The sequence below is a fragment of the Bemisia tabaci genome, chromosome 5, assembly GCF_918797505.1.
Source record: "Bemisia tabaci chromosome 5, PGI_BMITA_v3".
NCBI classification, from domain to species: domain Eukaryota; kingdom Metazoa; phylum Arthropoda; class Insecta; order Hemiptera; family Aleyrodidae; genus Bemisia; species Bemisia tabaci.
The window spans coordinates 54100783-54115002 of NC_092797.1; the positions used below are offsets into that span (position 1 = coordinate 54100783).

At 38.2% G+C, this 14220-nt stretch overlaps 2 protein-coding genes across 2 annotated transcripts in view; both read right to left on the bottom strand.

Moving 5' to 3' along the window:
• Window positions 1-14220, bottom strand: part of LOC109039866 (WW domain-binding protein 4) — a 33926-nt gene that overhangs the window by 19450 nt on the left and 256 nt on the right. The window lies entirely within an intron of this gene.
• On the bottom strand, window positions 3238-14206 carry LOC109039867 (calmodulin-lysine N-methyltransferase). The gene is made up of 2 exons (XM_019055565.2): window positions 13773-14206; window positions 3238-9074 (listed from the first exon to the last, which is right to left on the bottom strand). The coding sequence occupies exon 2, from the start codon at window positions 8964-8966 to the stop codon at window positions 8034-8036; it is 933 nt and encodes a 310-aa protein (XP_018911110.2). The 5' UTR covers window positions 8967-9074; window positions 13773-14206; the 3' UTR covers window positions 3238-8033.

Consider the following 14220-nt stretch of genomic DNA (forward strand, 5'->3'; position numbering starts at 1 on the left):
TTATCGATATTTCCCCATTTGAAGCTGCGGAAAATAATCGATTATTAAGGTGTTCGCTGCGAACACCCTGTTTATCGATACTTTCCCATCGGTTTGAATGACGTATCAATCGATAAATCGCATAACACGCCTCGCCACTGATAATTACCAAAAATAAGCGTCCTTCCTTTTTCTTTCCTTCGTCCTTTCCTCTCTTCTTTCCTCCTTTTTATTCATTTTTTTTTCGGTTGAAAGAGGGGGCGTAACCCCCCCCCCCCCCTCCCCCCTGGATTTGCCTATGAACTAACCCAAGCACTTAAGTCATACGCCTAACTATCAAACCGATGCCTCATCACCTTCCTCGGAAAACAGCACAAGGCTCATTAATAAATAGACCCGTTATTTTATTCAAAGTAAATATCACAAGATGGAAAGTTGTAAGAGGAGCATTTTGATAAATGGGTATAAGATTTGGTAGCTGGAGAAGCGGCCGCAAGACATGTTATGAGCAACAGAGATGGATTTCCAAGGGAGGTAAGAGGAACTTCTAGCGGAGATCAGGTCCGCAAAAAACAATAAAGATATTAACAATAAATACACTGACAATAAAACAATAAAAAGATGCTCCAAATCAGGGCCTGAGTGGGAAATGACACTGTGTTCAAAGTCACGACTAAGTAGCCAGTCAGCAGGCTGCTCATTGAAATTGATGGACAAGGAAGATGAGAGGAAAATAGAGCGATCCTATTGGTGGAAATGGGAGGGAAGTAATAGATAAACTAACGACAACCTACGAGAGACCCCATTGTTGGTCCATTATTTTCCGCCTTAGTCTAGGACAACCACCCGTTCCAACCAATAGAATCGCTCCATTTTCTCTTTGCCTCATTTGTCTATCGCTTTGTCCATCAATTTCAATAATCAGCCTGCTGGTATGCATGTCAGCAGAATATCGTAGGAGAGGTTGTTTGATCGAGTTTCTCATTGAGTGGATGAATGGGACGCCCAGTGAAAGGGTGGCAACATGAAGTTGCACGCGTAATGAGGGGATGCCAGTTTCTTGAGAGGCTTTGGAAGGATAGGGGACTAAGGCCGTTGGGCGTCGCAGAGCAATGAAGAACACTCTAGAATTAACTCTTAAGTCTGTGTGAACAAACTAGGGAGATCAGTGGCGTGGCGTGCTTTGCGATATATCGATGGTTCTGCCATTTAAACCCATGGAAAAGAATCGATCACCTTAATAATCGGTTCTTCACTGCAGCTTCGAATGAGGAAATATCGATAATCGACCACTCACGCCTCGCCACTAGAAGAGATGGAGATTTTCTTCCCTTGGAAATTTTACTCTGGTCATCCTCGAGCCCGTCACACATTCGGTGCATTGATGGGGGAGAAAAATGCAATCTGTCACAGGCAATTTGTTACCTATAATTTGCAGGAGGAAAAACTAGTTACAAGTTTACTCTGCCTCATCGAAACCTTATTCTTTCAAAGAGACATCCATGATTTGTCTCATAGAAGGTAATTACCTGGTTACATTGAAGAAGAGTTGTTATGTTCACCTAGGTTGATACTGAATTGCAGAAAACTTTATGGAAAAATAAGCATTTTGTCAAAAGCAGCTTGATTGACCTAAAAAGGCAAAGATAGATATTGGACGAGGTAGCTAGGGGTATTAACCTCCTTTTAGATGATACCTGCATTACATGCTTAGTATTAAGATCAAATCTGTCTGAAAAAAACTGAACTGGTAAACCTAAAACTAAGGATTGTCTCGCTAAATTTCAAAATTTGGCAAACATTTTAAGTTTCTTGCAAAAGAGCTACCGCATGTTTCTGTTGAAGGATAAAGGTGAAATTCTCCATGAAAATTATTATACCTGGAGTTACGAATGTAAATTAATGGTAAAAACTGATTTTAAATACGAGAATAAAATTTCCACAGAAATAATTAAACATCAACATGGTCATCCATCATTTAAATACCTCATAACAGCAACCTTCATTTTCAAATATTTATTTAGTCCTTTTCGATATTCTACCAAACTCTAGAGATCGTTACAAAGATGGTTGCTGCGATTTCAAAAACATATTTTCAAACCGAGAAATCAAACAGAAAGTCATACAAATATATAAGTGAATAAATAATGCAATAAATGATAATAAAAAAAAAAAAAAACAGTCGAAATTCCCAAAAAGGACAAAAAATTTCACGAGGCAAAATCACTTTTTTTTTTAATTTTTTTTGTTTTTTGGAGACCTATAACCCTTTAGAATATGATAGTGGCTGAAAATTGCAGGTTTGTAATACAGTTCCTCTCAGACGATTCTTTTAACTCGTCGTGGAGTTTTGACCTCGAGACTGGTTTTGGATACATTTTGAAAAGGGGAGCACACACGTTTGAACTTGCGCTGGTTAAACTGCGGAAATTTTTTTAATAGTAAAAGAAAAAGAAAGTTTTCTGTAATTTTAATGGGGTGAATTTAATTTTTAAATAATTGAAACTGAAACTAGAAGGAAGAGAGATAAAGAGGGGGAGAGAGGGAGATAGAGGTCTACCAGACCTGGTTCAATCTTTCATTCTTGCTCAGGAAAATGTTGGACTGGAAAACACACGAACTCACAATGATGATGTTTTAAAGAAAATTTTCTTTGAATTTAATCAACTCTTTTGAGAAGATGTACCTAACATTATTTTTTAAAACATGTACCTATTTCCTCGGATAAGGCTATCCTATAGTTGTTTTCCTTGTCTGAAAGAAACTTTTCGGGGAGCAGAGAAATATCATAGGTATTGGCTGCTTTTCAAACGAAATACAATGTTGTGGATTCCTAGAGAGATTGATTGAAGTTTCCTTTCCGCGTAGATGTGAAAAAATAAAGTAAAAAGTGCGGAACTTGTAACATGGTCTCCCTCTATTTTATTCCCTCTATTCAGTCAGATCTCGATGTTGTCAGAAGGTCTAGTAGAGATCCTCCCTCAGATTCTACTTATGAACCAAAACAACTATTAACAACATTTTTTTTTTATTTATAGGCACAAAAATAATTTTAAGGATTTAGTTGTAATAATAAAATTAATGAAATTAAAACAATTAAGGTAAATTTTTGACGCTAACGGTAAGAATGTCAACTGAATCATACAAGGCTGAAATTTATTATTGTTACGCTATCTTGATGTCACATTTTCGTCTTGTCCCTCTTATAGATGTGACGTAGAGAAACACACACACGCACAAAACAAGGAAAAACAAGAATACGGTGAAGGCACATTTACTTTATTACCTGGTTCAATACTTTACAAAAAGTTATGCAGAAAACAATGGCAAGGTTTTTCATTATTGCTTAAATTGACAATTCTGCCTTCGATTGCACCTTAAAATTGTCTAAAAACTTAGTATCTAGATCACAAAAATTTCACACGGTGGGTAACGAATACGAGGAAAAATAAAATACGGACATATCATTCACAAAACAACAAAAATTAAATAGGTGCTAGAGAGTAGGACTTAATTAACTTCAATTGTGGATACTAAAACGGGGGGAAAAACCAGCGGAAAAATGAAACAAAGAACTGAGCCAATGTATGATCGGTTCATAGGCATCTCGTGGCCAGATAGATACGGCTCCTTCCGCAGAAAAGTAACAAAACTCAAAAAGTCATCAGCTCACAGCGTTGAAAATTTGCCATATACCTATAATATAATTACTGAAAAACAGACTGATAGCTAGAAGTAAAAAATTCGTACCTTGATTGCAACATTAAAAAAAGCTACGATTATTACACATTTTCCTCAAAAAAAAATCAACCAAAATGCTTCCTTGCAATTTCGCGAGGTTTTTGTTTTAGAATTTATTAAGAAAATTCACGACAAATTTCGTTAATAGCTATTGGCTAGTATTCCTGAAAAAAAAAAAAAAAAAAAAACTAACAAGACATGCGCGGAGACGCATTTCAGGGGTGCAAAATTTGGCCGATCCGCAAATTGCGTGATCAGTGGGGAAATTTGTGTCCAAACGGACGCCGAAAAGTCTTTCCGGAAACACTCCGACAGTCTATCAGTCTTTTCGAATTTTCAGGAGAAGTTTTCAGTATTCCTGACAGCTACTACGCAACGTTATTTTTTCGTGTATTATGTAGAAGAAAATTGCCAAGCACAAGTTTGAGGCTTGCGAGGAAAATGTTCCTTATTCCAGAGAAAAAATTTCCTCCATGTGAGAAAATTGTCGGGAAAGCGAGAAAATTCTTTTCAGAAACGAGGAACGGCGACGAAAATAAATCTTTGGTGAAATTCCGACTATTTATCGACCTTTAGGACTTTTTGGACTTTCGGTCTGTCGAGGAAACATTTTTCTCAGGGAGGAAATACACTTGCGTGCAAAAGCAAGGCGTCAATGATCTATCTTCGATATTTCCTTATTTGAAGCTATAGCAAAGAATCGAGTATTAAGGTGTTCGTTGCGACCACCCTGCTTATCGATCCTTTCCTATAGGTTTAAATGGTGAATCCATCGATATATCGCAAAACACGCCGCGCGACTTCGGCCGAATGACATTTTCTGCACTCGTGAGCATTCTAAGTTACGAATTTTCGACTTTAACCATCGAGATAATGTCTGTTAAAATTATACTTCCGATAATTCTATTCTTCGTTGCTGGGGTAAACAATGCACCCGATGAACTTATACATTAAAACGTGCAAATTTCATTTTTTTCATAGATTTATTTTTTTGGTAAACGTAAGGGATACTATTTCAACTAGGAGGGCAAAAAAAATGATATTCCTATCATTTCGGAGGAATGTACAACATAAAAAGTTAACAGATAACAAACAAAATACCTAAGTGTATTCTTCAACCCCCCTTGAAAAAAAAAATTAATGAAACAAATAAAATAATAATAAAAAAATAGGACTAGGTAAATCTATTTGGAACAAATGAATCTACATTACAAAGATGGAAAATTACCATAAATAATTCAAGGAAAGGAGGAGCCCTGTTCAAAATTAATGATGAACAGAAAAGGCAGTGGATTGCAAAGTTTGTTGGGAAAATATTACTCATTAAAAAAGGGGGAAGATCAGATCGGTAACGATTTCAACAGTCCAAGGTAGGATTAAGGCAATAGGACGGTTGGCAGCTTCTCTTAATCATAAAAAGGGACTGCTCCTTAATTTGTAGCCACGCCAAGACAGACGAGGATTTGGAGCTTTGCCAAATCGATAGCATTACCGAAAAACTCATGGAAAATAAGGAGCATGAACATGTTTGCGAGGGAAAAAAAAATCATGCTCTGGAAGATGATAAGGCACATCAGGGTTAGAAAAAAAAGTTGGATGCTTTGCAACAGTGAAACAGGGGACAGTTACGAAAAGTTGGCACAGGTAACTTGGAATAGGAATGGACTTCACCGAAGAGAAAGGGAAATGTCTTTTCGATTATGATGGTGGGTTTTTGGCGGTGGCATTTGTTGTTCTTACAGATACTCTGAAGATGTACTTAATCTAAAAACAGAGGACATGATCATTTTCAAATGAACGTAAGCAACCTTATTGTCTCCTTTTTTTAACAAACAGAGATCTATGAGGAACATTTTTAAGGACAAAACTCTGAGATCTCAAACAATGAGAATGTGTGATTTCAAAATTAGTTTTCCTGTTTTTTTTCTCAGAATTTTATCGATTTCTGATTCTACGTCTTCGGTTGGATAAGTGTAAAATTAACAGAGAATGGGAATGGCGTGAGTTCATTCTTAAGATAAAATGAATATTTTTTTTTGGAGAAAAAGAGACTTGAGAAGAGGGGAAAAGCACAATTAATATCTTTGGCACAAAAAAAGAAGAAAAAAAAAATGATTGCTTTTAAGCTCACTCTCATTGGTACATAAACCAACGTTTGATCACGTACGACTAGACTAAAGTGGTAAGCTATTAGACTAACCATTCAATGTTGAATTTACCGCTCTTAAAACCAGGCGGAATATGTACTTATGTATTTGTTCTGGGTAGAGCCATCGATTTCACTGAATGGTGTCATAAAAACGGTCTACGAAGACTAGTTTGAAGAAATTTACACCATTGCATTATCAGATCCATGCATTGGAATTGAAAAAAAAAAAATATTAGGAATGATTCAAGATCCCGAGTTCAACTACAAAATTATTTAGGTCACGATAGTTGGGTGAAATTTTCTCTTGCCAGTTTGGTTATAGCCAGAGCGATACAGAGTTGGGGGACCAGGGACAAGCAAGTTTTTCGTCAAAGTTATTTACCCAGGTCAGTTCACTGACACCCTGTTAAAGTCGTTGTCTCCGCCATGAACACCCTCAACTGGACTTGTTTAAACCCGGATTCAAGCTTATCAATTATTTTTACCACAATTTGATTCGAGATGTGACAGGGTACGAGAAAAGGCACTTGCGTGCACACACGCAAATTTTCAAGGTAAGCAAGTTCCGTGAAGTTCAGTCGAAAAATCAGCCTTTAAAGCCAAAAAAGCTTATTGTGGCTCAAAGTTGCCAACAATGACTCATGTTTGCGCTGATAAAGAGCGTGGAGTTTCGATGAAGCGGCGATTTTGAGCCCTAAACATGGTACTTAGATGAAAAGTTTGAATCGCTTTTTCCCCAAACTAATTCTTGATGCTAGAACTTCGGACTGTCATAACACTGGTTTTTTTGAGATTGCTAGGCATGCCTAGTGCCAAAGTATAAAAAATTCCTCTCAGCTCTGCATTAATATTTCGATCTTGAATATTATAAAAGAAAGGTCCCCTCATCCATGGACGGGACACAAATGGTAAAAATCAATTCGTAATATTAATATGAAATTTTCAACTTCCATGAGACTTGAAGTTACATTACAACATTTCATATCCTTGAGGTAAAATTTGAGATACTTTTGAAATTAAAGTTTTAAGAATTTGTTCAAATAATTTGGAAATCATATCAAAATTTCAAGATCGTGTAAAGAACCAAATTAATAGAGCCTTCCGGTTTAAAAACAAGCCGCATCTATTTTTTTTAAATACACCTTTAGTGACTCTCTTCTTCTAGTAGTATGCGTTCCTTTCTCATTTCACAGAAAATGAACCCTTAAAATAGGTTTGAGTTCTAAAGGATTTTTGTAGAAAAAAGAGATGCGTCATTTAATTACAAACGGACAGATTTCATTGATGCTCTATTACATTAGGCGTGTCCGTGCGGTTCAATAGGGCACTGGCATAGTTTTAATGAATGTTTTATAAGACTATTTCGTTACGATTTGATGAAGCCAGTGGTGTAGCCGTGGCGGGGGAGGGGTGGACCCCCAATAAGTCAAAAATTAACTCGGAAAAATTAAGTTTTCGTGATCTTTAGGAATTTTAATCTTTGATCATGTTTGACCATCCCCATGAAAAAAACTGGCTACGCCACTGGTTGGAGCACTGACTAGAGTACAAACTGATTAATTCTTTGAATTTCACGTAGAAAATGATTCATCCGCAACAAAATTTGGAAATCAACTTCTGATGAAGATATAAGTATTTACAATTAACATTAGTTGAATGGTAAAAGTACAAATGACGTCATTTCTTCGTTCGTGCTTCATACCCCAGCTGATGGACTTCAAGTGTAGTTGATAGATTTTGAGTGCACATTTCGATACCTCTCTTCCGATTTCCAAATGTTTTGCTGCATGAATCGTTCTCTAGGTGAAAGGCTGTTACATTTAATTTATTGGAAGTGGACGGAATTCATGATCCTCTCTATGGATCGTATTCAATACATCAAACAGGTAAGATTGAATCGATATCGATTGGTTCAACACGTGAACACAGCCCCAAAAGTCAATTGAATGCTCTGAGGGAACGGGTTTCTTGTGATAGGTTTTGATTCTTTGGGTACAAGTATAAAGTGGCAATGAAAAATGAAATTGTTGGGAATTTTCTCAATTTCAGCTTTTCCTACTGAAGTCCTAAAATTACTGTTTAAGGTTATATTCTGTTGTTTTGAACCAAACGATGCATCGAACCACCATCGAATACGATCTAACGGGGAATCACAGAACTAGGGCTAGGATTTATCGGTGGATGGTTTGTACAAGGAAATCAAGAGCGGATAATGGATGTCTTCCTCGTAGAGAGGACTACTCGATTTCAACTGCGTATGCCTGCGATGCACATCGGCGTTGTAGTTCTGACCGTGGAGCTTAGTGACGAAACCAACACTCTTAGCAGCATCGAGGAATTTCAAGTGGGTCTGACCCCTGGCAGGAGCCGTGATCAGCGCGACGGAGCCTCCCTTCAAGCAATCCCAAATAGTCATCACCAGGTCCTTCCGAGTTTCCTCGAAAAATAAGCAGTCGGCTGCCAGGACCACGTCGAAATTCTCGGCCCAGGATCCAGTGTTGCAGTTCCATTTGAGAACGGCTGCTTCTGCGGTTGTCTCGCGCAACTCGTTGGCATCGATGATCGCTCGAACGTTCTCGACGGACTCGAGATTCCCGTCGGTCAACAGAACTCTCTGAGGACACGCAAACTTGGCCAACATGATACCCGCAAGGCAGGTCATCCCTCCACCGAGCTCGAGGACGGATTTCCCGCGGAACATGTCCCTGTTGCTGAGACAGTAGAAGGCTAGCACTTCTTCGGAGGGCCAGACGCAGACGTTCCCCGTATTGTTGAAGCCCATTAAATCCGCAGGCGTTATCAGCTTGGACACGTGGCGAACTTTAACGCTCAGGTCTTGATCGGCAACGCGCGTGGAGTAGTCGAACCAACTAACGCTATCGTTGTCCACTTCAGATGAGGACCGGATGGAGAAGAGTCCGAACTCCTGAAACCTCCGGACGGAAACGGGATCCACCTCGTTGACGCTCAGGTTTTCCTTGTTGTTGAGAAGGGCGTGTGCTAGGAGGAGCCACCGGTTTCGGGCCTTTGCGTTGCAGTTTTTCGAGGGCGGACTCGCGCGATAAGAAACGTCGATGTTCTGGTCATGGTTGATCATCCTCTAACGGAAAAGGCAGCCAGCCTGCTCACGGTGAAACGGGGTCAGAATCGGTGCGAATTAAGGGTTTCGCAACGGAGCATCGCGCGGAAGACCCGAGCTGACCACCTGCAAAAGCAAGGACAGATCAAGTGAATCGAAACAGTCAGAGGCATTGAAAGAGAGGAACCTTGGTTGGGGCGTCCTCCAGAATGATTAACTTAGTCCGGATATTGTGGCAGACTTTATTTTTGTCCAAGGAGCCCGGTGGCGGGGTAATCTTTCAGCCGAATACAAGAGCCAAGTTTTTACAAGACAGACATTTAGGTGATCCAAAAATTCTTGGTTCATGCAGACTTGAAAAAAGGAAGGACAAAAATGACGTAGTTACTTAAGCACTCTCAATTATTTTCAATTAGACGCTACTTTAACGGAGGTTCCAAGTCCATCTATATGCATGGTGAGGCTTTGCTAAAGAACAAAAATTCGGCATCATTACCGCCTTATTATTAAAAATTTTAAGGCATGTTTTGAACACAGCCAAGGACAGCAAGCAAATAGGAGTAACAGTCGACTATCAAAGTCTCAAAAATGTATCATGCACTGCGCGTTCAAATATATTAGTAATGTCACCTCAGCAGACTCAAACGTTCATCGTTTATGCCTCAGTATGATTTAAACTGATTGGGTTGCATAAATTGTAATGCATCTGAGGAAAAGGAGACTTAAGGTGAGTTGCCAAATTTTCCACGAGAACCACAAAATGCAGTTTTGGTCCTTCACATAAAATGGGTTTTTTTTTTAAAATTATGGAATGTTCAAAGTAAGGTAGTGAATCTTAATCCTCCATCTGATTCAAACATATTTCGTTTCAATTCCACACTCGAATCGCACGTTGGTATTTTCTTTCCGTCACGTGCACTCCTATCAGTTTGCGGTTCAGGTGCATAAACTGAGAATATTTATTGAGAATATTATAGGTGGCATTTCGATAAAATCTGAACCTCCCTTTGGAACATCTTAGATATTGGAAAGCTCCTTCAACTCAAAACAACGCCGCGGGTGGAGAACACTGGAAGAGGTTGGGTTCTAACCCAACATGCAACTATTTTAACTCCGCGGTGGGCCGGGTTGCATACGCTACATTTTGCAGGCGAAATGTGAGACCTGTCCACGGCCAACGCGCGCTTGCGATGCTCGCTAGGGTAGAGGTGCAGCAGTGTTTTCCTCGAGAGTTTGCAACCCGGCCCACGGTAGAATGGACCAGCTGCGCTGGTCACAGAATCGTGTTGTGATGCTCGATTCTTGTAGATTAGCTAAAAATAATGAAACCTGTCCAAATAGCAACTTTTCACGTCCAATACAACTTTACGGTTGAAAGTAGAAAGTTGCTGTTTGGTTGGATCTTAATATTTTTAGTCGATCTACAAGAATCAAGCATCGAAACACAATTCTGTGACGAGCGCAACTGACCCATTAAAATAGCTGCATCTTGTGTCTATACCCAAATTCGTGTATTCTTCCTTTATTTCACGTTCAATTTGTTAAAATCGCGTTACAAATCTGCGCGACAGGAGCGTCCAAATACTTGACGGAGACATACGTCACGTTCGAGGAAAAAAATGATTGGAGCCGCGTATCCGGTCGCGAAAGTCGTGGGCTGATCTCGGAATCGCCTTCAAAATCGAGCGTATGCAGCCCGGCTCACAGCGGAGTTAAAATAGTTGCATGTTCGCTTCGAACCCAACTTCGAATATTCCTCCGTTGTTCTACGCTTCGCGAATAATTCAAATGCCGTGTTTGTCTTTCGGAATCTCAATCACTTTACTTTGAACATTCCATAATTTAAAAAAAAAAAAAAAAAAAAAAAAAAAAAAAAAAAAAAAAAAAAAAAAAACATACAAACAAGATTACTTGATATAAAATAGTTAAGTATCTCAATTTTTTTTTTCACCTGCAGTTCCTCTTTCCTCGAGTGCATCACATTTAAGGGATCCTGAAACAAAGGGAACAGAGTCCATTTTCCTGATTATTCCCATAACGCTAGTATTCTCATGTAATCCAGGGTTCATCAGCAACACGGACGTGGCTCCTTTTGCTTTAAGATGCCTTATTTGTCATATCATTAGAATTTAAGTGATGTCAGGTCCTGTAAAATTTAGGTGACCAAAAACTTAATTTTTAAGTGTCTTCATGAACCAAGAAATTTATTAAGACTAGGTACTTTTTTTGCTGCTGAAAAGGGAAAATTGGTTTGAACTCTCAAAATATTAAGTCTACTTATACACTTCTTTTCACCGTTTGATTTCCTCCTAAAATTAGGTATTTTCTAAATAAGATTTTGGAGTTAATTTAACGTTTTGAATTATTCAATTTACAAAACATTTTTGGACATAAAATACTTATATAAGGGTGGGTACAAAATTCAGTAACTTTAAAATGAGACGATACATCGACTAAGTTAGGTACAGCTATCTAATTTCATGAATATAACTGGCTGGGCGTATCTGGAATGTTACGTCAATTTCAGTCAAATAAAAATCACAACTACATAAAGCAAATCACATTGGGCTTACTAAGGAGTATATGCTGACAATTTCATGCTCGTAAGAGAGCCCTTAGGTACAAAACAGGAGTGGGGATGGCTGGCATGTTGCTTGGTTAGAAAAAAGCTTTAAATATTCTAAATTGTGTTAATGATTAGGTACATCATAAGGTAGGGTGCCAGAGGAGTAGCATAATTTTGCAATATCCACCTGTGTCGAATTATTTCGCAGGTCAAAACAACTTATAGAAATAAGTAAATAAAGTTAAAAAAAAAAAAAAAATAAATTACAAAAATACATTAGCCCCATTGATAAATCAACACACAAATTCATATTGGTTATCAGAATCCTACTAGAAAAACACAAGCTAGTAATTCATCGTAAGGTTAAGAAGAGTCCAAGTTGACCGACTTTAAAGTGCGACAGAAGATATGCCATCTAAATTTTCCCATTGAAAGTAAAAGGCGCAAGCCCCGATAGAAGATCTCAAGTCTCACAGTGAGAGTCTGTCTGCAACTTAAAGGGTGTGGACTCTAATGGTAATTTATAATTACTTGCCAAAAGGTATGATGCTGTGAATGTATGAGGGTTGTTTACAGTTTTGGAGTTCATCAATAATGCAATGATTCTTTATAACAGTCCGTGGCAGAATCTAAGCAGCCCTAGAGTAATGTGTAGATACTACACCCACAGGAGATGGGTCTCAATGAGATCAAATATTATGAAATAGAGTATATTTTAATAAACATTAGGTACATGGAAAATGGAAGGGTTGGAAAGAAGCAAAAAAATGACATTCCCTACAGGCAATATTTGAATGGACCTCAATTACGTGATGGATAAATGGATAGCCTTGCCGATTAATTTTATGATTATCTCAATTGTATTATGTAGTTAGAAAACAGGTTCTTGTTTTTTCTGAAGGGGCATTTTCAAACGGTTCCATTTGGGAAGATAGTATCTATCATTTGTAGTTCCTTATTTCTGCAGGAAAGACGCAATTAAATCTACGATACTTTTTTGTGCAAAAAAATGAGTATATAGGTCACACTGAACCAAAAAATGTAAGAAAAGAGATTTAGAGACAAGGAGATGGTGTGTTTTCAAGTAAGCAACTAAATTAAATCAGTCAATTTAAAAACAGCCCAACTCTGGTCGCTGCCTACGAGAATAGAGAGGCCGTAACTACGATTCTGTAACGTCACGCTAGTAGATGAAACTCGGCGGGGATCAAACATGTGTTTTTATGGGAGAACGCATGACACATGTTCCTTATGTGCTAATATCTTTTCAGGGGTTGATCTGGTGCAAAAATTCATAAGAACCTTATTGAGAGAAGATAAAATTTCAATCAGAGTACTGCCTAGTTTATAAATTACATTGTCTGATAATTGAGGAAATAAAAGCTAAACACGACTAAAAATCGAATATCGTTACCCCACTGCGATTCAAATACGCCGCTCATGCAACTTCAGCCAATCGATGGCGGCTCTGATTGGTTAACATGGCGATTGCTCTACTAGTTTGACGTCATCAAACCGACCGGTTAAGGCCTCTCCATTCTCGTAGGCAACGCTCCGGTATGCTGCATTTCTCTCTTTCTGCAGAAAAGTACTCTCTTGAGATTTGCGTAAATCTTCTGCTAAAAACATGGTGATTGTAACTAAACGGGAAGACCTTAAAAAGATTGAAATCTTGAGAAACAGAGAGCACTTCCCTAACTAAGCAAGGCTTTCAGGGCTTGAGAATATGTTCCTTGGATTCCTTATTGTGGTAAATTTAATTGTATCACTCTTTGAAAGTAAATCATAATAAGTAATGGCGGATTTTCTCCTTGTTAGATGCCTTGAACCTGTCGGGGAGAGCAATGGCACTGTCATTGCTTGTTTTCAATCGCTGTGAATGATTTCGGCAAGGTTAGGAACAAAGCGTTTGTTACATACTTGGATGAAGGCTTACACATAATAGTTACTCTACAAAAGAAATTACAAACATTTAATCCGCGGCTTTGGCACCGCTAGGTCAGCATGAAATGGTTAGAACAAATTAGATTAGGTTGTTTACTTGGATGTTTATGGACATGTAGCAAATTCATGTTCAAGTAATACAGAACTTGTCGAGGAGAGACCTTACAAAACACTCAGGAGATCTATAACACTAGCTATGGATGAATAATAATCAACAACATGCCAGGTATAACACGGTAAAATGGGCGTCACAATATAACTGATATTACATTCTAGGATCAGTGAAGGATTAACAAGGGATTAAAATTACTTACTCTAGGATTATAAAACACAAGATCCTTGCCAAAAGTTTAACCTCTTAAGTAGTTGGGTTAGAGAAAAATTAAAGGCAGAGTAAATTCAAATCCTTGGTGACTGGCATCATTACAGTCGAAGCCGAATTTCTCTTTCACTAATCATGGCAAATATCCAGATCTCAAAATTTGCAAGCCATGTTTGAACTACTAATCAATTTATACTCTAATAATAGTGTCCACAATCTTCTTGGCTAAATTACAAATCAATTAAACATACCAATCTTTTTAACCATTAATTTTTTGGCTCCATTTCAAGTGGCCGGAGACAACGACTGGGCAGGCGAGGGGAGATACTTTCAATCTTTTCAATTTTCACAGCTCCCATTAATACATCAATTTGACATTTAAAGGTGGTTAAAATGTAGAGGAAGCATGCAAGAGAGTGGAAAGATGGAAAACAAACTTA

Excerpts from the sequence above, each read along its gene's own strand:
- LOC109039867 (XM_019055565.2), bottom strand. The coding sequence starts at position 8,966 with ATGATCAACCATGACCAGAACATCGACGTTTCTTATCGCGCGAGTCCG.